This window comes from Myotis daubentonii, chromosome 10 (genome assembly GCF_963259705.1).
Source record: "Myotis daubentonii chromosome 10, mMyoDau2.1, whole genome shotgun sequence".
Taxonomy (NCBI): domain Eukaryota; kingdom Metazoa; phylum Chordata; class Mammalia; order Chiroptera; family Vespertilionidae; genus Myotis; species Myotis daubentonii.
Window position 1 is genome coordinate 6,460,449 of NC_081849.1, and position 27,954 is coordinate 6,488,402.

General features: G+C 44.7%; 2 protein-coding genes across 5 annotated transcripts in view; both read right to left on the minus strand.

Moving 5' to 3' along the window:
• Positions 1–1,608, minus strand: part of GALNT11 (polypeptide N-acetylgalactosaminyltransferase 11) — a 93,643-nt gene extending 92,035 nt beyond the window's left edge. For 2 of the 4 annotated variants that reach the window (XM_059711418.1, XM_059711420.1), the window contains exon 1: positions 1,375–1,607. The gene's annotated coding sequence lies outside the window, so the exon portion shown is untranslated. Of the gene's footprint in view, positions 1–1,108; positions 1,279–1,374 lie in introns of those variants that run through there. The other 2 variants (XM_059711421.1, XM_059711419.1) reach the window with 2 other exon arrangements.
• Positions 1,609–4,601: 2,993 nt separating this feature from the next.
• On the minus strand, positions 4,602–24,517 carry GALNTL5 (polypeptide N-acetylgalactosaminyltransferase like 5). Its single transcript, XM_059656044.1, has 8 exons — positions 24,205–24,517; positions 23,515–23,635; positions 21,410–21,576; positions 18,131–18,253; positions 17,365–17,614; positions 14,303–14,420; positions 10,450–10,599; positions 4,602–4,772 (listed from the first exon to the last, which is right to left on the minus strand). Exons 1-8 carry the CDS (start codon positions 24,482–24,484, stop codon positions 4,602–4,604), a joined length of 1,380 nt encoding a protein of 459 aa, XP_059512027.1. The 5' UTR covers positions 24,485–24,517.
• Between the last annotated feature and the right edge of the window lie 3,437 nt (positions 24,518–27,954).

Here is a 27,954-nt window from a genome sequence, read left to right on the forward strand (position 1 = left end):
AGACGATGTGAAAAGCGTGGTCTGCTTTTCCATGACATTTCCCTCAGGAAGCTCAATTTTATACTGATTGATGGCAGGTTGTCTGCTTGCTGCTTTTCTAAAAGTGGCGGTAGAGCAGACTGCAACATCCGCTATTTCTAGAAAAAAGGGAAAAATTGAAAGAAAAAAAAGAAGGAAAAGTCTGGTCTAAAACTGTGATTTGGGGGAGGCGAGCAGCACCACCGTATGTCTTGGGTGCACGGGACCATAAAACAGCTATTCAAAGTTACGATTTGATTTTATATTTTGAAAACCAACCAGATGTTTTCACAGCAGAAAGCGGGGCCAAATATCGGATGGCAGAAACCAAGCGGGCCAGCCTGAGTGTGAACACCCCTCGAGGGGCGCAGCCTCCTGGATCAGGGTGCGGGGTCTCCACATCCCTACAGTCCTCCGCCCCCACGACCCAGACCGGGTCACCCCGCGATACAAACCACGGGCGCAGCTGGGCACACAGCAGAAGGAATACAAAGGGAACCCCTAGGCAGTGGTTCTCAACCTTCCTAATGCCAGGACGTTTAATACAGTTCCTCATGTGGTGGTGACCCCTGACCATAAAATTTTCATTGCTACTTCAGAACTGTAATTTTGCACCTGTTATGAATCGTCATGTAACTATCTGATATGCAGGATGTATTTTCAATTGCTACAAATTGAACATAATTAAGGCATAGTGATTAATCACAAAAACAATATGTAATTATCTATGTATTTTCTGATGGTCTTAGGCGACCCCTGTGAAAGGATCGTTCGACCCCCAAAGTGGTCGCGCGACCCACAGGTTGAGAACCGCTGCTCCAGAGGCTCGTCCACCCAGCGCCCCGGGCGGGCCGGGTTAAATCCTGACGGGCACCCAGCGGCTGTACGAGGCGAACACAACAGTAACTTCTCTTTGGGACACTTTGAAGGAAATGCGCACGCCACCCGGGCGCGTTATTCCATTCGCTCTGGTTCCTGCTGGGAATTTTCCGCAATCCCTCCGCACCGCGCGGGCTCCGCCGGCAGCCCCGGCCCCGCGACCGTGACCCCGGCGCGGCCCGCACCCCCCAGCGCCGAGCACCAGCCCCACCGGAAGTCACTCGGGGCGGGCGCCGAGGTCTCCGGAGTCCCTTCGGTCAGCACCCCCGCCGGAAGCACCGTGCTCGGGTGTTTACACGCTGCACACGCGACGGACGCCCGGCCCGCCGCTCAGGTACCGCAGAGAGCGCGGGCACAGCCTGCAGCCCTCGGAGCCCCCCGTGCGGAGCCGCGCGCCGGAAACGCTCGCCGGAGGCGCTGAGGGGACGGTGGCCGCGCCGGGTCTGACGCCGCCGCCGCCGGCCGCGCGCTACTCACCCCGGCGCCGGCAACGCAAGATCCCGGCCTTCTGGGACTCGGGCTGTGGCATCTTCCCGCCCTGCCGCCACAGCCCAGGTCCAGCCGCACGAGCCGCCGGGGGCGGGACAGCCGGCAGGAAACGCTGCGCCGAGCGCGGTCGTCGCCGCGGGCTCGCCCAGGCCTCGGGCGCTTGCCCAGTGCCGGCGCCGCAGCCTCGACTCCCGCGAGCGCGCGCGCCGAGGCGACAAGACGGAGGCCCCGCCCCCGCGCGGCGCGGGTGACGTCACCAGCCGCCGGTGGCGCCGCGGCCCCAACGTGGTCCAGGACGTGGTCGAGGCCTCGCGCGTGGCCCGGCGCCCTGGGCCGCCCGCGGCGCTCTTCGGGGGTTTCCCGTCCGATAGAAAGCCTTGTCAACACAAACACCCGTAAACATGAAGGGATGTTCGGCGTCACTTAGGATGAGAGAATTGCGGGACGCTGGTTGCAGTGTAAAGGTCTCAGGCTAGCAGTGCACCCGGGAGGCGGTGCAGGAGCCCGTGTCGCTGGGGGAGTGAGGAATAAGCACCCCGGGGAGCGACGCCCACGCAGCCCTTTGGCCTCACCTGGCGACACTCCGAATCCTGGATTTCACGCCTGGCGCACCTACTTAGAAATCAGAATCTGCCTTTTACCCAGATCTCCAATGGCACTAAAGTGCCCTTTGAGGAGCATTGCGGTTACGCCCAGGGTCTTTGAGGTTGGGCCGGTTAGCTGGTGTATGGACTGTGCTAGTTTGGCTTTGCACTTGCCAGATGAAATACAAGCCTGAAATATGAATTTCGGATAAAGAATAACTTTGTACTATAAGCATACATACTTATACTAAAGTATTATTGTTTGTCCAAAATTCAAATATAGCAGGCATCCTGTATTTTTGCTAAATCTTGCAACCCTAATCTTGGGCAACTTCTAACCTTAGTTTTCTCATCTATGAAATGGGAATAATAATAGGACCTATATCATAAAGTTGTGTGGTTGAAAGATAATCCATGCAGAGTACTTACCAGGTGTATGAAAGAACGCTCAGTAAATGTTAACTCTTTAATTATTTCATACTGGTGTGTCTTAGCACAAATTCCTAGAAGTAGGCCTTTGTTATAGGACCCTGGCTTAATTTACTAGTAAGGCTTGTCTGAGTATTCGGTCATACCAAAAAATGGTGTTTTGTGAAAAGCCTTGAGCAAGTGAGGAGATACTTCTCTACTAGCTGCAGAATACAATTCAGATTTTTAAATTCCCATATGAAAACAAAACATTGTCACCTCCCAGCAAGTACGGATTTCCGCCCAATCACACCAAATAGTTGGATGTTGATTCGGATTTGTTTTCTATTCCAGAGTCCACTGAATCAATATTTGAGAGGTTGTTTAAGTAACATTTCTAGTGATGAACTAGAATGATGTCTAGTGACTGAACTCGATTGCTACAAAGCTGACTTAATATTAGGCCCCGGGATCTAAAAGAACGTTTGTCTTTTTCTTTCTGCACGCTGATAGTTACATCCTCCTGCTTTATACTTAAAAAATTATTCTTAAATTTTAAAACTAGAAAAGGTGTTACTTCAAGAGGATGCTCTATATTTTTACTACTTTTTTTCCTTCTGCTACAGAATTTCTATTTTGTATTTTACTCTAATTTTAACATTTATGGGTTCATTATAATCAATATTTTACTACGTGTAAAATATGGACCAAGAATATAATGATAATGTTGTGCTTATTTTGTACTGCTAAATTGACCTTTTAAAGTCTTTTTTTTTTTTTTTTGAGAAACATAACACTTTAATAGATGAAATAAATACTCCATTAAAGTCTTAATCAAGTTCCCCTGGCCATCTGTAATATATGAGCACAGGCTTTTCCCATGTCTTTCTTGCAACAGGATTTATAGAGTATTTTGCTAAATATGTAACTATAAAGACATTGTAAACGGATTCCTTTTTCTTTACATTGCGTTTATTATCTCAGAGAACACAAGCTTCATGAAGGGAGGGGTGTTTGCCGGCTCCATTTCTGCTGCACCCCAGCGCCTAAGAGGACACCTGGCCTGTGATGACCAGTCATTGACTGAATGAGCATAATAGAGGAGCCCAGTTGTTTATTGCTGTAAAAAACACTTTATGTGCATGGCTCAATGGTTGAACCAGGATGTCATGGTTGGATCCCTGGTCAGGGCACATGCCCGGATTGCGGGCTTGATTCGCCAGTAGGGGGCGTGCAGGAGGCAGCCGATCAATGATTCTCTCTCGTCATTGATGTTTTTAATAATATATTAATTTAAAAAACAGTTTGTTTTCTCCAGCATAAGCTATGTTTAGTGGTCCTGCCCTAAGTTTCCCCCACTCCTTTTTACTTCTTTCAATGTATTCCTTCACTTATTTTCTCATTCTCTTTATCTTTGTGAATTAAATATACTTCACTTTCCCAACCACCTGCACCAGGGAGAATGCAACAGACATCCCCTCCATCGGAGGGAAGTACTTTAGCCATCTGGGAGTGTGTTCACACAGGACAGACTTGGGACCTAGCTGCCTCTTCCCCGATCTCAGCTAAACAATTCTCGAGTCAGTCAGAACAGAGATTATCAACAGGGCCCGCATTGAAGAAGTGTTAGGAGAGCTATAGGCCAGAGTTATAGGAGAAGAGACGTGAAAAAGGCAAAATCAGATGTGGGGCAAGTAGGGGTGTCTCCAAGTGACAGGACGGATGGGAACAAATGGGAGCTGGACCGGGACACCCAGGCAAGTGGACTGGACATCAGAAGCTCAGGAATCCAACTAAGCAAGGTGCCAATGCCATTATCCATGTTGGCAGCAAGAAAGGAGTTGAACCAAAGTGGGTATTACCAACCAAGGCTCTCTGTGAGTATCTCTCTGAGAAGACCACTGGGTCAGGCCGTCTTTCTGGAGTAGGAATAGAGTTGGCAAAGGCTCCAAAGGCGACCAGGACCAAGTGAGTTTAGCAAACAATTGGAGAGAATTATGTGATAGAGTCTCAGCTAATTGACTGTGTGCACTTCCAATGTTCAAGGTCTTGCCACCCCAGAAATTTAGTGGCAAATGAGTTACAAGGTATTAAGGACTGTCACGAAAGGAGCAAGGACAGTTCTGTTGTAGGCCACTCTGGCTGTATTTCATATAATGTCACGATGTTCCAAACTTGTGCTCTTCTCTATGTTGAAGGCCGAGGGGACTTTTTAACCCTTCATTAATGAAAATTACTTGCTTTCATTTGAAGAGATGTCTCCAGTTCTGGGAAGACAGTATCCAGATACCACTGAAATGACTTGCAGCCCAATCGTCTCCTTAATTCAACACGCTCACTAATGTTTCCATAGGGGATGTATTTCAGATCAGGTCTTCGTAAGAAAAACTGCTCCTACATGGAAATAAAGAGTTTCATTAAACCAAGCCAATCTCTGGTCATCAAATCATGACATCACAAGAACTTTTTAAAAAAATTTTTTTAAAAATGCCTTCTAACTTCCTCTGTACAGGGACACACACAGAATCTGGGACTTACCCCACACGTATGCACAATATGTGCTATGATGGACCATGGCAGAGGGAGGGTATATCCCCTCTGTCTTACTCTCTCAGTGATACTCAAGGACAAAAATCCCTCCCTGCCCCATTCCAATCAGGACTTCCTTGGGTTCAGAAATGGGGACGATGTGGTAGCTAAGGGCAAATAGACTCTGGAGGAAGACAACTGGGTTTAAATGTTAGTTGGTTCTGCTACTTATTAACGAGGTAACCTTGGCCCTTACCCTCATGAGGTTGTTGTGAGGACTGAACACTTTAATACACACGAAGCCCTGGGGAGATGAAAGCTAGCACATAGCCCAGCCGTGGGCAAACTACGGCCCGCGGGCGGATCCGGCCCCTTTGAAAGGAATAAAACTAAAAAAAACCCAAAAAAACCCGTACCCTTTTATGTAATGATGTTTACTTTGAATTTATATCAGTTGACACAAACACTCCATCCACGCTTTTGTTCCGGCCCTCCGGTCCAGTTTAAGAACCCATTGTGGCCCTCGAGTCAAAAAGTTTGCCCACCCCTGACATAGGCTCACGTCAGTATGGGCCACTATTATTACCACACCTGTTAGTCCTTTACGCTCTCTGAAGGAAGCACCAAGGGTGAATATCTAATGCACTCAACCTGCTTCATATTAAAAGTAGTATTCTAAGTAGACCAAAGCCTCCTTATATTTTCACCTGTGTATTCCCAGTGCCCAGCATGCAGTATAGTAATATTGTAGAATGAGAGGAGCTGGCTGATTTAAATTAGCATATTATGGGCATGCCATGTTGGATTCTCCCAGGGACTCTGGGCCACTGGAGGTCTTTGCCATCTTCTCTTGCCACTGCCTAGTTCCCCAGGCTGGTTGATGCGTGGGGTGAGTGAACCTAAAGGTGCGGGAGGGGTGTCATCATTTTGGAGTGAAAACAGAGAAGATCTTAGGCAATATCTCCCTGTTTGAAGCCTTCTCTTATCCAATGTCACTCACTGAGGTTTCCACTGTGCTGTGTCATACAGCCCCTTGAGTATGCCAAACATCATATTCTTTCTATGTTAGATGAACTTTTTGTCACTCTATCTTCTGTGATACTCAGTAAACTCAATCCTAGCTGTGTTCAAATCGACTATTTAAATCTGTGATCAGCGTTCACAGAAAAGAAATCAACAATCATAGCACATACTTACCAGGAAACTCTAAGCAGTATAATTGAGAGAGTACTTCAGGGGTAGAATTCTGGGCTTAGAAGGCTTACATTTTACTTCATACCTTTCAGTACTAAGTGCCTTTTTAAAATGAATTATGTTTTACTTTTTAAAAAATTATTTTTAAAAAATCAGGAAATATACATGCAAAAAGTTCATAAAACATAAATGTGCAACATAATAGATTATTGAAAAATCAACGTTGGTAATGCTGACTAGGTCCAGAAATAGAACATAACTCACATCCCAGAAGCCCCTGGCCTCCCCCTTCCTGGTTGGCATTCTTTCTCTTAGTTTTCAATGACTTCTTGATTATGGAGTCACTTCTTTGCTTTTCTTTCTAGCTTTGGTATCTAAATATGCATATATAGATTATTCGGTTTAATTTTACCCATCTTAACTTATAGAAAAATACACTATATTTTACTGTATTTGGCTGCTTTTGTTCTCCATTATGTCTTTAAGATTTACCTATACCAGTGATGGCGAACCTTTTGAGCTCGGCGTGTCAGCATTTTGAAAAACCCTAACTTAACTCTGGTGCCATGTCACATATAGAAATTTTTTGATATTTGCAACCATAGTAAAACAAAGACTTATATTTTTGATATTTATTTTATATATTTAAATGCCATTTAACAAAGAAAAATCAACCAAAAAAATGAGTTCATGTGTCACCTCTGACACGCGTGTCATAGGTTCGCCATCACTGACCTATACTGTTGTATCTACTGTTGGTTAATTTCCGTTACCATAGCAATTAAATATATCACATTTATCCATTCTACTTTTGATGAGTATTTGTGCTGTATTCATTTGAGGCTAATAAACAGTGCTGTTTATAAACATTCTTATTATGTGTTCTGGTGCACAAAAGCACGCATTTCTGTAGACTGGAACTGTTGGATCATGGGATATTCATATCTTTTACTTAATATTGCCCATCTGTTTTCTAAAGTGAGCTTGTGATAATAAGCACTCCCGCCATCAGTGTCTGAGAATTCCTGTTGCTTGCTAACACTTGGTCCTGTCAGATTTTAAATGATAAATGTCTCCCTGAATTGTTGTTGTTTTTAACCCTCACCCGAGGAAATGTTCTTCATTGATTTTTAGAGAGAGAGGAAGGGAGAGGGAGAGAGAGAGAAACATCAATGTGAGAGAGAAACATCTATCAGTTGCCTCCCGTACACACCCCAACCAGGGATAGAACCCACAACCTGGGCATGTGCCCCGACTGAGAATTGAATCCGTAATCTTTCAGTGTATGGAATAATGCTCCAACCACTGAGCCACACTGGCCAGGGCTCTGCCTGAGGTTTTCATTCACATTGCCCTGATTGCTAAAAAAATTGAGTATTATTACTTTTATAACTTTAAATAATAAATTAAAGAAACATTAGATCAAGACCAGGGCATATAATATCACAGAGAGATTCTTACATGTTTCTACTCATGTATCCGAAGGGAGGTCTTGGTGAGGTTACTGTCCATGTCTGTTGTGCAGGGATTCTGGATGAATGACTTTTGAATTGAAATGGAGCCACACTACAGTTCTCTGTACGTGCACCCATTTAGATCCTGGCAGAGGCTTACACTTGGGGACATGCACACATGAAGGGGCTTGGCTTTGGTATAAAAAAAAAAAATCTTTGTGTTTTTTGTTTGTTTGTTTGTCTTGTTTTTGGGTTTCTTTGGTATAGAAATCTTTGGCTGTTTATAGAAAAGATGGAGATCAACATGGCCCTGACCCAGTGGCTCAGTTGGAGCATCATCCCATACACCAAAAGGTTGCAATTTCTATTCCGGAGCAGGGCACATACAGAAGGCAACCAGTCAATGTTTCTCTCTCACATCAATGTTTCTCTTCTTTTCTTTCTCCCTTCCTCCCTCTATAAAATCAATAAAAACATATCCTTGGGTGAGGATTGAAAAAACAAACACAAAAGACTTGCATAGTCCCCAGATCAGCAGCAGCCACATAATTGGGAACTTAGTCGTGGGAAAAGAGATCTAAGAGTTGCCTGTGCAGATGGGAGCAAGGAGAGGTATTTGCCTCAGAGGGGGAGTCCTTGGGGGGAAAGGGGCCAAAAGACCTAAGCTAAACAAACAAAGAAACAAACGTATATCTACACTAATAAGAGAAACATGCAAATTGGTGTCACTCTGCTACGCCCACCAGCCAATCAGGATGAGTATACAAATTAACCCAACAAAGATTGCAGTTAATTTGCATATGAAGGCACAGAGTGAAGAGTGAAGACTCTGCCCGAGGGAAGACTGAAGACGACTGAAGACTGAAGAAGCTTGGCTTCTCTGCTGCGGCCAGAGTGGAGAAGCCTCAAGGCTTGCCTTCTCTGCTGCGGTTGGAGCAAAGGCCTGGGTCCTTTGTGCCAGAGGAAAACCAGTGCTGGCATCCACGGGAAGGAAGGCCTATTGCATGAATCTCTTTGTGCAACGGGCCTCTAGTCTAAGCTAATAAAAGACAAACATGCAAATTGACTGTACCTTCGCTACACCTTAAGCCATGCTCACCAGCCAATATATGCAAATTAACCCAACCAAGATGGCAACTGGCAGCCACGGAGCTGGAGCAAGCAGGAGGCTTGGTTGCTCCAGTGATGGAGGAAGCCAAGCTTCCCGCCTGCCACAGCCAGCTCTGAGCTCCACTGAAGGCAACAAAGTTTCAATTATAGAAGGTAAATAAATCCCAGAATAAAAAAATGAAAAGAAAAAAAGGAGAGGCTGGGAGCTTCCGTTGCCGGGGGGCTTGGCCAGCCTGAAAATGGCCCTCAGCCCCTCACCCAGACTGGCCAAACCTCCATGGAGTGAGGGTTTCCACTGGGGGGTGCTTAACCAGCCTGCAAACAGCCATCAGCCCCTCACCCAGACGGGCCAGGCACCCCAGTGGGGACCCCCCACCCTAACGGGGTATGGCCAGCCTGAAAACAGCCATCAGCCCCTCACCCAGCCTGGCCAAACCTCCATGGGGTGAGGGTCCCCACTGTGGGGGTGGGGGGCTTAATCAACCTGCAAACAGCCATCAGCCCCTCACCCAGGCTGGCCAGGCACCCCAGTGGGGACCCACACCCTGAAGGGGGTGTGACCAGCTGCAAACACCCATCAGCCCCTCACCCAGGCTGGCAAGGCACACCAGTGGGGACCCCCACCCTGAAGGGGGTGTGGCCAGCCTGCAAATACCCATTGGCCCCTCACCCAGGCTCGCTAGGCACCCCAGCAGGACCCCCCACACTGATCTGGGACACCCTTCAGGGCAAACCAGCACCAGGCCATGCACCAGGCCTCTATCCTATATAATAAAAGGGTAATATGCAAACTGACCCTAACAGCAGAAAGACTGGGAATGACTGGTCACTATGACACACACTGACCACCAGGAGGCAGACACTCAATGCAGAAGCTGCCCCATGGTAGTCAGTGTGCTCCCACAGGGAGAGCTCTGCTCAGCCACAAGCCAGGCGGATGGCTGCCAGTACAGCGGTGGTGGTGGGAGCCTCTCCCGCCTCCTCAGCAGCACTAAAGATGTCAGACTTCAGCTTAGGCCTGCTCCCTGCTGGCAAGTGGACATCCCCCGAGGGCTCCCGGGCTGCCAGAGGGATGTCTGAATGCCAGCTTAGGCCCAATCCCCCCCAGGGAGCGGGCCTAAGCCAACAGGTGGTCATCCCCCAAGGGGTCCCAGACTGTGAGAGGGCACAGGCTTGGCTGAGGGACACCACCTCCCCCTGCCCCGAGTGCACAAATTTTTGTGCACCAGGCCTCTAGTGTATATATATATAAAAGCCTAATATGCAAAGTGTCCCCTTGGGAGTTCGACCGGGAGACTGAGAGTTCAATTGCTCACTATGATGTGCGCTGACCATCAGGGGGCAGCACAGAATGAAGGAAGGCCCCGGCTGGTAGCTGGGCAAGGGAGGCCCCCGCCAGCAGCCAGAATAAAGGCCCTGGCCAGCAGCCAGAAGACCTCAATTGGCCCTGATCACTGGCCAGGCCTAGGGACCCTACCTGTGCATGAATTTCGTGCACCAGGCTTCTAGTAAATAAATAAAATACTCCTTGTGTTGGTTGACTCCCTTCTGAGAAACTCGAGTTTCCCTAGAAATTAAAAGTCAGGTGCAAGTGTAGCAGCTTTGAATGAACAATTGAGAACAGGATCTGGAGATGAGTGGCTGAGCAGTGGGAGGGATACCGCTAACTTAAGGAAAACAGAGGAAAGAACAAAACTTGCTGTCTGGAAAAGCAGTAGAAGACTTCTGCAGAGCAAGTCCCACTGTGTGCATTCATCTGTTCAAAGCACAGATGTATCCTTTACCTTGTATTCATCCAGCCAAACGTGTACCAGTCTGAGGTTGTTATATCTCAGGGCTTTGAGAACTTGGGTTACATTTTGGACAATATTTCTATCAACATGTCCTACTCGAGAGCAGGGCAGTATAAAGAGCTGGCCTCCACACATCCAGATCTAGACATAAGAAAAACAGAAAACATAATCATGTGTGTTTGCTGGTAACAGGCAACTAGTGAATTTTTTTTACAAACATAACATTAGCTCACGTTTATTAAGTTTCTTATTTCATTCAATCTTCACAACAACCCTATAATGTTATTATTGTGTTATCCCCATTTTACAGATGGAGAAACTAATATAGAGATTGGTTAAGCAGTTTGCCCAGTGACACAGGGCTGGTAAGTAGCAGAGTACAGGATTCAAATGCAGGAAACCCAGCCCCATCACCAGCATTCTGAATACTAGGTGATTCTGCTTCTCTTATATATGACCAATTCTGAGGCTGATTATGTTTGAAGAGTGGCAACAAATTTGTCTTAAAATATTCTCCACAATGGAATAATATGCAGCTGTAAAAAAAAGAAGGATCTCTTACACTTTGACACAGCATGGAGGGACCTGGAGAGTATTGTGCTAAGTGAAATAAGTCAGTCAGAGAACGGTAAGTATCACATGATCCCACCCATATGTGGAATCTAATGAACAAAATTAACTGATGAACAAAGTAGATCCAGAGACATGGAGACATGTAATAGACTGATGAATCTCAGAGGGAAGGTGTGTGTGTGTGGGGGGGGGGGGCGGGGGGTGGCAGGAAGAGATTAACCAAAGAACTTATATGCATTTATGCATAACCCATGGACACAGACAGTAGTGTCGTAGGCCTGGGGGGGATGCAGAGTGGAGGGATCAAAGGGGGAAAAGGGGGACATATGTAATACTTTGAACAATAAAGATACCTTTAAAAAGTTAATATTCTCACCCAGCTGGCATGGCTCAGTGGTTAAGCATCGACCTATGAACCAGGAGGTCACAGTTCAATTCCCGGTCAGGGCACATGCCCGGATTGTGGGCTAGATCCCCAGTGTGGGGTGTGCAGGAGGCAGCTGATCAATGATTTTCTCTCATCATTGATGTTTCTCTCTCTCTCTCTCCTCCCTTCCTCTCTGAAATCAATAAAAATATATGAAAAAATGATATTCTCAAACAATATAAGAAAATATTACACTATGTTAACACCGGCGTAGCTTCACAGGTGTGAAGTGGCAGAGGTCAGCTCTGAGGCCTACGAGGTGCAAAGACAGAGTTGACAAGAACAGTCTTGGGAACACTCACGTTAAAGAGATGCCCAGAGGAGGATCGCCCGTGGAGGAAACTGAGCACCACCAGGCCATGGGAGGGGAAGCAGAAATGCTGCCCTAGAAGCCAAGAAAACTTTTGGAAAAGACTGGTCTATAGTGCCACATGCTGCAGGAACCTCGAGTCTAGAGAAGACCAAAAGCCACCCACTGGGGACATCTATAGCAGGGGTGCCTGGCCCGTCTGGGTGACAATTCCTGGGTGATGTCACAGGCTGCTGAAGGCCCCCTGGTTTGCCGGACTGGAGAGGAAGCAAGACATGAGGAAGTATACACAGGCATAGGCTATCTTTCCTCGGGAGAGACAAGGCTACTTCTCTGGGTTAGAGACCACTGCTAGTGTCACGGCAGCGCTTTAGCTATTTGTTCGTTTTTCGTTTGTGTATGCAAAACCCAAGGATACCCACGGGATAGGAAGGGGCCATTAGGAATGGGTTGGTTGAAAATATCGAAGCAAGGAGAGTTAATACATTTGAATAATAAGTTAGCGGTTCTTCACTATATGGAGGGAATATAGAGCCAGAAAAAGGAATATACTTACTTTTCAAATATGAATGTGTCCTTCACAAAATTGATTTTAGGGTGAAAGTCCATATACTATATTCTCAGAGCAATGTAATGAAAAGGAATGATCAACCAGACAAATAAAAGTGGCAAAGGCATGGGTGTTATAAAACACTGGCTGATCAGAAGGGAAGACACGAGTGGAAACAATCAATGAAAATAACTAACAGGATTCTGCCAATAAGGGCTTGGAAGAAAATATACTGCTCTAGATATTCCTATATTCATAATAAAGTGCCTGAAGGTTTATGAAATAAGTCTGCGCTTAAAATAGCTTTTAAAACAAGTGAATGAAGTAACCAGCCAAAAGAAGGAAGAGGAAGGTAAAATCCAAAACAGAAAAAAATCGTTGGGAAAAAAAACACAAAAAAGAAATATAGTAAACAATTAGTACATGCTAAGATAACATGAAATTCAAAGTGTGATCTCTGCAGATGACTTCATAGAGTATAAAGAACAGATGGCAAAATTTAAACTGGAATGGTAGTGGCTCTCACTTATTAATCAGCTCATGTAAATTCATCAATTAAGCTGTTTGCTCCACACCAACTTTTTTGGTTGGGCAAAAAGACAAGATAGAGAAAAGTGAGGGGAAATGTGAAGAGGAGTAATAGTGAGCTCACAGCTTAGTCTTCGATGTACCAGTCCATTATAAAAATCTCTTAGAGCCCTGGCCAGCTTGGCTGAGTGGATGAAGCGTCGGCCTGTGGACTCAAGGGTCCCGGGTTTGATTCCGGTCAAGGGCATGTACCTTGGTTGAGGGCACATCCCCAGTGGGGAGTGTGCAGGAGGCAGCTGATCGATGTTTCTCTCTCATCGATGTTTCTAACTCTCTATCCCTCTCCCTTCCTCTCTGTAAAAAATCAATAAAATATATTTTAAAAAAATCTCTTAGAATTCGGTCAAAAACAAATACGTATGATAAACATACAATAAATGTTTGAATAGTACCTTATATATTTTTTTAGACTCTCTCTCTAGGAATATCTACTTTGTACTTTATTTTCTACCCCAGTTATTTCATTCAATCTCACAAAATTCTGAGAATGGCATTTATATTTATTCCTACTTAACAGGTGAGGAAACTGAGACTAGAAAAATTAATGACTTGCCACGGACCTTTCAGTGGTAGAGCCAGGACTAATTCTCAGGTCTAATAACACAGGATTTTTTAAAAGTTGAATCTATTTTTAATAATTGAGATATAAGTCACACACTACAAGAAACCACTCTTTTAAAGGATGGACTTTCGTGATTTTCAGTATTTCTTCAAGATTGTGCCACCATTGCCATTAATTCCAGAACATCTGTACCTTCCTTAAAGAGACTTGGCACCCACTAGCACTCAGACTCCTTTCTCCAGCCCCTGGCAACCACGTATCTACTTTCTGTTTTAATGGATTCACTTATTCTAGCCATTTCATATGAATGGACTCATAGATATAAGTGGCTTTGTGACTGGCTCCTTCCACTTACCATAATGGTCCCAAGTTTCACCTGTGTGGTAGCAAGTGACCAGGATTCAAGAGTTAGGAGACGACTCAGACACCCTCTCATTTTACAGCCAGAGAAACCAAGACCAAAGATAGTGTATATATTTAGTGGTATCTAGGTCCCCTACCTCCTGATCCTGTGTTATTTCCACCACACTGTAACTACCAAGACAATGAGTAGAATAAAAAAGAGATTCCACAATAGGTTGAAATAGTCTGTTAATTTGATATCCCATACACTGGAAATAACGTATGGTAGGGAAGTCTGATATTTTATGAAATGTTTTCAATTTTTTGCAAGGAGTCCCACAAATTATATATTTCATGGGATACCAGAATGATACCAGATACTCATGTAGGAAAATGGCGTAATTGCCACAGCAGATTACATGACTTAAAGTTTGATTTCACTTTGTATGTACAAAGGTAACTATTAAAAACCCCCCACAAAATCTGAATTACCCTTAGTGAAAGTTCCAAATTTTCTGCTCCCCAGAGGTTCATATCCTTGTCGTACTGTCCAATCTCATTAAAATAATGCCGATTTATAGCAAAAATTCCTCCAGACATTGCAGGGGACCTAAAAAAGACACAAGTATTAAGTTGATTCTACAGACTCAGTTAGTATGGATTTGTGCCAAAATTATATTGAATATTAAGGATAATACAGTTAAAAACTAGAAAGCAACCATATTAACTAATGTCCAAATTTTTAAACATACATTTAAGTATGTAAAATTACTAAGTTAAAACCATAACTACCAAAAAGTAGGCAGTAACATTTACTTAGCTCTTATGCAAGCAATATACAGGGTAGGGTAACAGTAGGTTTACAGTTGTTCATATGGAAAATAATATACTAATCAATAATAATACAAGAATAAACTCTGTGTTTCATGTACGCAGAACTGTAAACTTACTATTGTCCCACCTGTGTTCTAAATGTTGTCTTGGTCAGTGGGAAAATTATCCTTAGACTGCGAGTTTCCTATGGGGATGAAGACTGAATTGAGTAGTGAGTTCAGAAATCCCCCTCACTAAGGGCATTAAGGGCAATTCTGACTTCAGGGAAAAACCATCACATTATAAAGCATTTTTTTCCCTTTGTCCATCAAAGCAGGACCCATAAATACAAAACTAAATAGTTTGAAAGAAATTACACGGGCCCGGCCGGCTTGCCACAGTGGTTGAGCGTCGACCTATGAACCAGGAGGTCACGGTTCGATTCCCTATCAGGGCACATGCCTGGATTGCAGGCTCGATCCCCAGTGTAGGGCGTGCAAGAGGCAGCTGATCAACGATTCTCTCTCATTATTGATGTTTCTGTCTCTCTCTCCCTCTCTCTTCCTCTCTGAAATTAATAAAAATATTTTTTAAAAAGAAAGTATTTACATGTTCATTCATTCATTCGTTCATTCATTCAAAAAACTACCTATTTAAAAAAACTATCTCTTAAGCAGCTTTAACATGTTAGGGATAAATTAGTGAGTCAACAGGCGAAGGTGAGAGAGAGCAGGGATACCAGGTAGAGGTTGCTGCAGTGGTCCCAGAGAAAGACAGTGGAATCTTGGATAAGGGTATAGCAAAGAAGGTGGTGAGATGTGGTCAAATTCTTGATATATTTTGAAGATGGAGCCAGTAGATTTGCTTATCATGGAATGTGGGGTGTTGGGAGGAAAAGAGTCACCGTTGGCTCTAACGTTTTAGGCCTGGGTACTTGAAAGACAGACTTGCAGGGCACTGAGATGGGGAATGCTGTAGGTGGGGCAGGGTTTTGGTGGGAAGATTCTTTTGGGACGTGTTTGAGATGTGTGTTGGGCATTCAAGTAGAGAGGCCAGTAATAGTAGGATAGTTGGAGAGATGCATTTGGCATTCTGAGAGAGGTCAGGGCTGGAGACATAACTAATGGGCATCGTCAGTATAGGAGGATGAGATTCACTCTGAGGAGGGAGGGGGGACGTGGAGAAGAGGACACGGGACCCAGACATGGACACCTCAACCGTAAGAGGTGGGAGAGAAGAGGCGGATTGGGCCGAGACGATGGGAAGGAGTGACAGTGAGGGGGAGGAAGCCCAGGAGGGGGCGGTGGTCGGGAGCCCAAGGGAAGCGTGCACGTACAAGAGGAGGAAGGGAGAGCTCAGCAGGCAGAGCACGTGAGAGGAGGACTGAGAACTGGACACTGGATTTAACAATGGGAAGGCCATTGACAAGTTTTGTGTTTTTTTGCGGGGGTGAGAGGGGAAAACAAGGCAAAGCCTGATTAAAGTGAGTTTAAGAGACAAGAGTTAATAGAGGCAAAGATCAAGGACTTGCTAGGCTATAGTGTTAGAAAATTTACTCATGTGGTTTGTAAAACAAAGAGGTTAAAGGTAAAAGAAGAGAAGTGAGCTTGGTGTCAAAAGTTATCAGTAAATATAGAAAGGGGCCTGGAGGCAGTCTCTGCAGAAATAGCCTCATCGATGCAGTTAAAAGTCACAATATTGAAATCGTTCTCACAGTTAGAGGTTTCCCAGACCAATAATCTAGGAAGACCATAGCTCAGTTCTCCCAGCTTCTTTAGAATCTTCCCCGAACCTCCTCTCTAACCCGCAGTCCCCTGCTCCCTCTGCACATCTGTCGTGGATGATTGTGGGAAACTGATATAGGGTTGAGCCTCGGACTGACCTGCTGGCAAAGCCACAAACAAGTCCTAGCTTAGAGGGCTCAGCCCTCTTAGCATAATTAGGCTTGACCTTACAACACTCCCCAGATCTTACCTGGGAAGCTAATGGGCTGAGGGAAGTGCAGGGAGTGTAAACATGATCAAAACAGGGGAAACTCACAAGAACTGTAACTATGATAACCACTGCATTGTTTACCTCAGACTATAAAAGGTCGGTGAGGACTGAGCACGGGAGGAAGTCCTTCCTCTTGAGTTGGACTTACCCGCCTGGCCCCCCAATATTTCCAAATTATCTCTTGTCTTTTCTATTTCATTTGTGTGCGGCTCCTCTTCCAGATCCTGAACCCTGAACCACGCGGGACGTGGAAGGAAACATTTACGACAGATGATGTCCCACATTTTGGTACAACATATGTGTCCAGTTTCCCAGACCAATAATCTAGGAAAACCATGTTCATCTCAACCGATAGAAGCCCCTGGATTCATATTTTAGAAACAAATGTGGCCTGTGCAGAGACATCTGCTTTTTCTATCCACAGAGCTGGCATTTTGTTCATTGATCAGCATATACAACTTGCTACTGAGAGCAAGTCCACATTCTAAAGATGGATCTTTGAGGCCAGAGGGATACTAACCACAGAGGTGTGGTGAGCTGGGGTGACATGCTCATTTTCAGTGGAAGGAATTCAAAACCTACTCAATTCTATTAGTATAGACGTCTAGAAACAAGGTAAATAACAAAATATCATGAAGCTCAAGAAATTGAAGAAATGATCTCTGAAGGCTTCTTTCCCCCACCCCCACCCCACCCCAGGTACCAATACACATCTGCCATTTCCCCGTAACCTGAAGAAGTCTCACCGGATGGGTGTGGTGGGTCCTTCTGGCCCATCCATCTCATAAGAGAAAACAGTGTCCCATACAAATTGCAGATGCCAGTTGAAAGCTCCTCTTACAATGGGAGCGGGATAGTAGTTCAGTGTCAGGTGGTCAATGGAATCCACCACGGGGCACACCACCATTTTGCGGTCCTTGGCGATGGCGGCCAGCAAGGGCTCCAGCCAGACTCTGTTCACTTCACAGTGGCTGTCCAGGAACACCAGCACGTCCCCTGGGGAGGCAGGAACAGGCGTGTTCACCATGTGGATGAAACACCTCACAACCCAAGCCAAAGCCCAACACAACCAGTTTGTGGAATATTTGCTGTGTGTTTGTCTCTCAAGGTGCTTTCAATCCCACTGGGGGGAGAGAAGACACATATTTTGTACCAAAATGTGGGACATCATCCACTACAGATGTGCAGAGGGAGCAGGGGACTGCGGGTGAGAGGGTAGGCTTGGGGAAGATTCTAAAGAAGCAGGGAGAACTGAGCTAGCCTTAGATTAAAAGTATTTTTTATCTGGGATTTGACCACTCAGTTCAAATGAGCTGACATCGCCTACATATTTGAAATAACAAATGGATGTTTTGAAGCAACATACTTTCAGTCAAAAGAAAATTAAATTCTCATGGGACTCAAATACAGGTCCAGACGTGGAGGGCCTCTGGGGGGGGGGGGCGGTCTTTGCCGGGGGGAGGGGGTGGGGGGGCACAGAAAGGCCTCATGTCCCCAGGGAAGTGTTCATACCTGAAGCGTGCGCCGCTCCAATCAGCCTGGCGCGAATCAGCCCCTCTCTCTTTGTGGTTCTTATTACTTTAATCTTTCCCCGAAACATTTCCAGGTGATAGTCTAGTTTTTCTTTCAAATCATCTGAGGGGAAACAAGTGCAAGACTTGACAATGTGTAAACAATCACTGCAGAAATGAAAACAGCTGGGCACAGTTTTGATTGATTCCTAAAAACCATGGTAATCCGAGAGGTTCTCACTTGAAAGGAAAATGTTATTCTACGTGAGGAAGAGAAGGAAGAGCATTTCGGCACTGAAGTCGGCTGTAAATATCCTTTTGCTCCTAGTGAAATAGCTCTATTTCAATAAACCAATGACAATTTTAATTGAAGCATGAGTTACGGTGTTTTGGAGCAGTCTGGCTTTACTTACAACTGCGCTTCTACCTGGGTGGTAACTCTTACCCAAGTTATCAAACCACTTGAGTCTCAGTTCCCTCGGTACCTAACAGTCGCTCAGTATTTAGAGCAGTGGTTTTCAACCGTGGCTGCACATTAGAATCACCCGGGAATCTTTTTAAAATCCTGATTTCTGGGCCTCATCCTCTGGAAATTCTGTTTCTTTGTTACTAATGTTGTGGCCCCACCCCATAACGAAGAAACAGCATTTCCGAAGGATGAGGCCCAGAAATCAGGATTTTAAAAAGATTCCCGGGTGATTCTAATGTGCAGCCACGGTTGAAAACCACTGATTTAGAGGTTAATGTGATGATGATAACGGAGGCTGGGCTCAGGTGAGATGGATACAGATGCCTCAGAGACTAAATTCCTAATCCTAGAAATCTGGACCAGGAGGTGGGGATCAATGGACACAGGTTCATTGTCACCTTGGAGAAGGAGGGGTCTCCTGCCAGGTCTTTAAACAGAGGCCAGGGCCCTGCTCAGAGGCCCTTGCAAGGCAGGGGCAGCAGCTGGGCTCAGATGTCGGCAAACACCTTCTGCCCTCCCGGACAGAGAAGAAGTCTGGGGGTTAGACTGAGGGGGAAATGGGCATTCAGCAGTAATTGCTGACATGGAGTGGAGGGCCGGCATTCCTAGGAGACAGGCTTGTTGTTGGCTTATGGTCAACAGGGACCAGGACTCTGCGAAAGGTGTGCACAGAGGTCAGCTCTGGACATGCCTCTGGTGTAACTCAGTGGGGGCAGATCCCGGGACCCATCTCCTGCTCCCCAGCTGAGGGAGTCCGTTGGCAGACTACTGGTCGGCTGGGAAAGAAAGGCAAGCTTCAGTTCAAAAAATTCTCCTACCGGTGAAATTGTTGCAAGTGAAAAGTGGGATTATGTCCATCCTGAGTTCCATCAGAACACAGAACACCCCATTTCCTGCATTTTCTGTGCTGAGGTTCTGTGAGAGTCAAAGACTAAGCTCCTTGGTGGGGTGGGTGCCTGTGGGTCAAGGAGGACACGGAGAGGTATCTAGGCTGGCGCACACCCCAATCTTGGGCATCAGCAGCGATTCACCTCATGCCTACAGAACGTAGGAGCAGGTCACCAGGTATTCTCTGAACTCATGGGGGTGGTGTCCCATGGTGATCCTGGGACTGGATCTCCACTGCACAACCCGTCCTTCTGGGTGAGAAGGTAGAGAACTCCACAGTCTAGCGCAGGGGTGGGCAAACTTTTTGACTCGAGGGCCACAATGGGTTCTTAAACTGGACCGGAGGGCCGGAACAAAAGCATGGATGGAGTGTTTGTGTGAACTAATATAAATTCAAAGTAAACATCATTACATAAAAGAGTACAGTCTTTTTTTTTTTAGTTTTATTCATTTCAAATGGGCCGGATCCGGCCTGCGGGCCGTAGTTTGCCCACGGCTGGTAGCGGAAGATCCCACCTTGTCCCCTGCTCATGGCTTTTCTGGGGACGTCTTGCCCAGCATGTGGTAAAATTTGTTGCTCCCTGCTACTGATCAGCTAAGGAATTTGACCATCTCCCCACATTCCCTCCCATGCACAGGACTAGAAATAAACAGTGCTGTGCTGAATAGGAGTGGCTCCTGTAGAAATAACATCGTGTGTGATGGTGCCTGGCAAGAAGGGAAATCCCTAAATGTAGCTGACATTAGCTCGAGTTAGAGTCCACCTCTGAGTCGACACACCTGGAGTTTCTTCCTTTCTGCTCTTCTTCCTACTGTCTGTCCCCCCCCCCCCCCCCCCCGCCCCCGCCAGCCCACAGTGGGTCAGATTCACGGTGATTGGGAAAGATGCATTGCTTCCATGGGAAATGGACCCCACAGGGACCTGTAGACTCCAATAATTTCTTCAAGGACCTGTAATCTTCACTAATCTGGGTTCTTTGGGCTGGCCTCTGGTTTGTACTTAAGTTGTAAAACAAACAACGAATTTTAAGTGCTAAGCGTAGTTAATCAGATTTTTGCACTAGTATCACAGTTCTTTAAACCAGTGAGCAAGCAGGGATAATCACTTACCTGTACTTGGTCCAATTAGAATTCTTTCATGGGAAGAACCTGGATCATGTCTTTCCCCTGCATTAAGCCTGTAAGAGCTCCCCATTTTCTCCAGATAAAATCTGAACAATGCCTTTCATAAGCGCTTGCCTTTTTATATCTCTGCTTCTATGTCCACCCTTTCCCTCAACTCTACACTCAGACATAAACTACAGAACTATTCCAAACTCACCACATTTTCTCTTGCCTCTGGGCCTTTTTGATGCTATTTCCTCTGCCTAAAGTACTGCTTCCTTCCTGTCCATCTAGGTCAGTGATTCTCAACCGTGGCTGCACATTAGAATCACCTGGGAATCTTTTTAAAGTCCTGATTTCTGGGCCTCATCCTCCGGAAATGCTGTTTCTTCGTTATGGGGTGGGGCCACAACATTAGTAACAAAGAAACAGAATTTCCGGAGGATGAGGCCCAGAAATCAGGATTTTAAAAAGATTCCCAGGTGATTCTAATGTGCAGCCAAGGTTGAGCACCACTGATCTAGATAATTCCAATTCACCCTTCCAGCCCTCAGTTTAGATGTCACTTCTTCCCGATTGTCATCAATGATCTCTAAAGACCAGGTGGGTGCCCCTACGTTTACCTCATGGAAGCACTAGCCACCCAATGTGCCCAATAATGTAAGACCGGTTCTTACATCCACCCCAGCGTAGCAATAGCATGTAGCTCAGTGCCTGCCTCAACACCACCCAGAACTGTAGTGTAAAATAACTCACATGCCACCAGAGATAGCACTGCCTTCCAAGTGGATTAGGTAGACTACTGGTGTTCTGTCTTACCAAATTCGCTCATGTCATCTACCAAGATAATTTCTTCAAGGGTCTGGTGTGGAGTGAGGTTCATGACACTGGACACTGTCCGAAACAAGGTGTTGAATTCTTCATTGTGGAAACAAATGACAATGCTGGCAGAAGGTAGCCTGGTTGGGTAGCGTTTTTTAAGACACCTGCAGGCATAGATGAGAGAAAGAAAAATGATTCATGTTTTGGGATTGCAGCTAACCTGGTCTCAAACTATATTACAAAGCTATAGTAACCAAAACAATATGGTATTGGTATAAAAATAGACATGTGGATCAAAGAAACAGAATAGAGTCCAGAAATAAGCCCATGAATATATGCTCAATTAATTTATGACAAAGGAGGCAAGAATATACAATGGGGTATAAAGACAGTCTCTTCTATAAATTGTGTTGGGAAAACTGGACAGCCACATGCAAAAGAATGAAACTGGACCACTATCTTACACCATACACAAAAAATCAATTCAAAATAGATTAAAGACTTGAATTAAGACCGGAAAGCATAAAACTTCTAGAAGAAAACATAGGTGGAAAGCTCATTGAGCTCAATCTTGGCAATGATTTTTAGTTTTGAGAAAAATAAGGGCAACAAAAGCAAAAATAAATAAGTTGGACTGCATCAAACTAAAAAGCTCCTGCATTACAAAGGTGAGCCATTAATAAAGTGAAAAGGCAACCTAGTGAATGAGAGAAAATATTTGCAAATCACATACCTGTTAAGGGGCTATAGCTAAAATATATAAAGAACTCACACAACTCAATGGCAAACAAACAATATGATTTGTTAAATGGGCAGAAGATCTGAATAGGTATTGTTGTAAAGAATACATACAGATGGCCAACAGGTACACGAAAAGATGCTCAACATCACTAATCATCAGGGAAATGCAGGTCAAAACCAAAATGAGATATCCCCTCACACCTGTCAGAATGGCTGTTATAAAAAAGACAAGGAATAGCAAGTGTAGGCGAGGCTGTGGAGAAAAGGGAGCCCTGGTGCTCAGTGGGTAGGAATGAATTTACATTGGTGCAGCCACCATAGAAAGCAGTATGGAGCTTCCTCAAAAGTTAAAAATAAAGCTGGCACACGGCTCAACAATTCCATTATAGGCACTTATCTGAAGATAACAAAAACACGACCTCGAAAAGCTGTCTGCACCCCCATGTTCATTACAGCATTGCTTACAGTAGCCAACACATGGAAACAATCCAGTGTCCACTGGTGGATGAATGGATTTTAAAAAAAGTTACAATAAAACCATAAAAAGTTCCATCAAAAAATCGAACCATAAAAAGAAGGAAATCTTGCCATTTGCAACAACATGGATGGACCTTGAGGACATTATGCTAAGTAGAATAAGTCAGAAAAAGACCAATTCATATAATCTCACTTACATGTGGAATCTAAACAACTCTCATATCCCTCCCCCCTTACCCCCCCTTACCCTCCCCCACCCCCACCCCCCGCCCCGGGGCAGGAAAACCAAGCTCATAGATACAGAACCGATTGGTGGTTGCCAAGGCAGAGAGTGGGCGAAATGAGTGAAAGGGGCAGGTCAAAGGTACAAACTCCCAGTTATAAAGTAAGTCAGTCCTGGGGCGTACAGACAGCATGGTGACTGTAGGTAATACCCCTGTATTGCATATTTAAAAGTTGCAAGGAGAGCCTGGCCAGCGTGGCTCAGTGTTTGAGCGTCGACCCATGCAACAAGAGGTGGCTGGCTCAATGCCCAGGTTTCTGTCTCGATCCCCAGCAGGGGGTGTGCAGGAGGCAGCCAATCCATGTTGATGTTTCTTTCTCATTGATGTTTCGATCTCTCTCTCCCTCTCCCTTTCTCTCTTTATAAAATCAATGAAAACATATTTAAAAAAATAAAAAGTTGCGAGGAGAATTGATCTTAAAAGTTCTCATCACAAGAAAAAAATATATTTTGAAATGATGTATGGTGACTGATGTTAACTAAATTTATTGTGATTATTTTACAATATACACTAATATAAATTCATTATGTTGTACACCTGAAACTAATATAATGTGATATGTCAATTATATTTCAATACAAAAGAAATGCAGAAACATACATTTTATCTCTGGTATCTGGCACATGTCTCTGATTGCCCAAGCTTTTACTGATAATGGTATTAAGTCCATATAGTAAAATCCCATGAAGAAATTCTGGGTCCGAATAGTTAAAATTCTCATCTGTAAGAATAGGTAATTAGAGTCACTAAGTATTGACTTACTACCATCACTTTGATAAAGGGATAACATTTTTTACATATTTTTATTGATTTCAGAGAGGAAGGGAAAGGGAGAGATAGAAACAGCAATGATGAGAGAGAATCATTGATTGGCTGACTCCTGTATGCCCCCTACTGGGGATCGAGCCTGCAATCTGGGCATGTGCCCTTGATTGGAATCGAACCTGGGGCCCTTCAGTCCACAGAGCCATCCACTGAGCCAAACCAGCTAGGGCAAAGGGGTGATATTTTTTTAAAAGAGGTGATATTTTTAAGTCTACCTATTAAAATTTATTCTTTATGAAAAACAGAAAGCTACCTAAACAAATATAACAAACTATATTTAAAAATTGTTAAATTCAGGTGCTAAATGTATACACACCTATTCTATTATTTTTTGTATATAGCATATAAAAATATTTCATAATTTAAAAATTGAATTGGTCTAAAAGGACATTCTCTCTTGCAAATATTAAATATATGACATATTTTCCCCTTAAAATGGCTAACAGAGAAATTCAAAATAGTTACCTAATTTAAAAAATGGACGCCATTCTTTAGTTTGATCTTTGTTAGGTCTTTCAGTTCTTACATGTTGTCCTGGTATTTGCCTTGAGCGTGGTATTTGCCCTGCGCTGTGGATAGCTTGCTGTGGCAACTTTTTATCAAGTTTCCAAATTGATGCAGGTGCCTGGGTTTTCTTCTGCCAGTTGCTCACATGATCACGGTGAAAATGTACATATAACAGAGCTGTCAAGATCCCAAGTGTCAAGGTTCCACAGAGTAAACACAGGACTGTGACATTTCGCATTGTAAATCTAGCATTTTTTAGGGTCCATTCTTAAATTTCCTAAAGCAGAAGGATTTGGGAGAAGCTGTATTAGACATTTCAATGGTTTGTAGGGTCACCTACTTGACTTAAATTCCATTTTCAGCATTTTAAAAACAATCATTTTGCTATCGATGCTTATTATGTATTTTGATAAGATAGTATACTTTCTTCTATTATCAGCAACTCTTAAAACTGATATTCATAAGATTACATAACATAAAAATGTATAAGATGCTTATAAAACGTACAATATAATTAGAAGTCACTGGTCGATACTCCTGAGCATGTAGTTAATAGAAATGATGTGAAAGGTTTACGCATCTGTCCATCTTGGGGTGATAGTATAGGTCTCTATTTTAAAAATCTGATTTAACATCAATCAGACTGTTAAAAACATAAAAATACAATATCACATGCCGTGTGAATACAATATTCATACAATATTCACAACATGGGGAAAATGGGCAGTGAAAACTGTGGTACACCCTGAGGGATGGTGAAATGGTGCAACCGAGTTGGCAGCACGGAGTTAGGTTGAATCTGTGCATAGGGTACACATCCCTAGGAGTGCACCCTGGGGAGGCTCCCACGAGACATGCATGAGCACGATTCTTGAAGTCGTGTTTGTGATAGAAACAGGACACAGCTTCTGTTTCTCTCTACGGAAGAACTGGGAAAGGGAGGCTGTTCCATCAGTGCTGGGAATGAACCAGCTGCAGCTCTAAGGATCAATATTGTGAAATATCAGAAAACAATGTTTTCCAAAGACAAATAGGGTCTGATGCTACCGATACACATTTGCAAAACATGAGAAGCAGTGCAATTGTTTGTGGCCACACCATATGCAGCAAATAATGGGGGGGCTAGGGGGGGCGGGAGTGCATGCAACTATACACAGGTTTAGCACAGTGATTGCTCCCGTCGGGGAGGATCCTGGGAAGGACAATGAGAGCTCCTAATGCTTAAAAAAGTACACACACACACACACACACGCACACGCACACACACACACCCCACATGCACACACACACACACAGCCCTCTGAGCCCTGTCTAGGTCGCTCAATTGGTTAGTGCGTTCTCCTGAAATGCCAAGGTTGCAGGTTCAATCCCGGGTCAGGACACATATACGAATCAACCAATGAATGCATAACTAAGTAGAACAACAAATCAACTTTTCTCTCTCTCCCTCTCTCGCTCCAAAAATCAAATAATAAAGCTCTGAAGTGGATGTGTCAAAACAATGAAGTTTGACAAATCTTGGTGAGGTGTACCTGGTGTGTGTGGCATTTTTCTCTGTATTTCCTTTAGATTGGAAATACTTCATAATTTACGAGATTAATTATGACTCCTGGCTCTTCTCCTCGTGTCTCTACTAGGGACGAAAGTAAGGCTAAAGCCCTGGGCAAAGGAAACGAAGGAGAAAATAACAAACGGGACGACATCAAAATAAACAGCTTCCGCAGCAGAAGCTGCCGCCAACAAAACAAAAGGGGGCCCACTGTGCGGGAGAACATATTTGGCAACGATACATCTGATAAAGGGTTAATCTCCAAAACATATAAGGAACTCATACACCTTAACAAAAGGAAGACAGACAATCCAACTAAAAAATGGGCAAAGGACCTAAGTAAACACTTGTCCAAAGTGGACATACAGATGGCCAAGAGCCATGAAAAATGCTCTAAGTCACTGATCATCTGAGAGATGCAAATTAAAATGACAATGAGTATCACCTCACCTGTCAGAATGGCTACCATCAACAAATCCACAAATGACAAGTGCTGTCGAGGATGTGGAGAAAAGGGAACCCTCGTGCACTGCTGGTGAGAATGCAGACTGATGCAGCCATTATGGAAAACAGCATGGAGGTTCCTCAAAAAATTAAATATGGAACTGCCATTGACCCAGTGATTCCACTTCTAGGAACATATCCTAAGAAACCTGAAACACCAATCAGAAAGAATGTATGCACCCCTAAGTTCCTAGCAGCACAGTTTACAATAGCTAAGATCTGGAAACAGCCCCAGTGCCCATCAGTAGACGAGTGGATAAAAAGCTGTGGTACATCTACACCATGGAATACTATGCAGCTGTAAAAAAGAAGGATCTCTTACCCTTTGAGACAGCATGGAGGGAGCTGGAGAGTATCATGCTAAGTGAAATAAGTCAGTCAGAGAAAGACAAGTATCACATGATGGCACTCATATGTGGAACCGCACTCATATGTGGAATCTAAGTAACAAAATAAACTGATGAACAGAGTGGATCCAGAGACATGGAAGCATGGGACAGAGTGCAGAATCTCCGCAGGAAGGTAGGGGAAGGTGGGTGAGTGGGAGGTAATCAACCAAACACCTTGTATGCTTATATGTGTAACCCATGGACGCAGATAGTGGGGTAGTGAAGGTCTGGGGTGGGGGGTGAGTGTGAGCTAGAGGGGGCCAATGGGGGGAAAAAGGGAATAAATATAATACTTTCAACAATAAAAATGTAAAAAAATATATAAAACTAAAGCCTTGTCCAGGTGGCTCAGTTGGTTGGAATGTCATCCCATACACCCAAAGGTTGATGGTTCGATTCCTGGTCAGGGCACATACCTAGGTTGTGGGTTTGAACCTGTTTGGGGTGCATGTGAGAGGCAACCTATGGATGTTTCTCTCACATCGATGTTTCACTCTGTCTTTCCCTCTCTCTTCCACTTTCTCTAAAAATCAATGGAAAAATATCCTCGGGTGAGGATTAAAAAAATGAAAATAAAAATAATAGTAAAGCTAAAAACCCTCCTGGGGAAAGAATAGATAAAGGACTGCATGAGATTGTAGCACAGGTTTGGAAGACAGAAGGCTATGGACATGTGATAAAGATTTTAGATGGACAGAGGAAATCACAGTCCGAGTGCGTGGTGACAGGGCCCTGAGGGGGACCGAGTCCAGCAGATCCCGGAGCAGCTTGGGACGTGGAGGTACAGGCATGTCGGCCGACACATGGAGGGACGGGTTTAGAAAGGCCATGAGTTCATGTGCAGAACAGTCCATTCTCCCGCCCTGCCCTGCACAGACCCCGCAGACGGACGCTGCAGGGACTGAGAACTGCAGAAGGCAACCTGGGGCTCAAGACCGTCTGGCCCACGTGGCCCCGTTTCCACTGCGCACACAGGGTCCTGGCAGCCAGCTTGTTGTACCTGAGGCAGCAGCTGGGAGAATCATTCCATGATGAGAAGACAGGCCCCAGAGAAAACCTCCACATGCTGAACCGTGGGCGTGACCCACAGAGCAGCCGACGGCTGTGTGTCACCTCGAAGACAGCACACCTGTGGCCTGGGTCACACACACACCCAGAGATGCCAATCGGCGGTTAGTATCTCACTTTCCCAAGGGAATGGAGTGCTGCCACGAGCTGAATGGTGTCCCCCAAACATCATATGTTGAAATACTAACGCTCACTGAC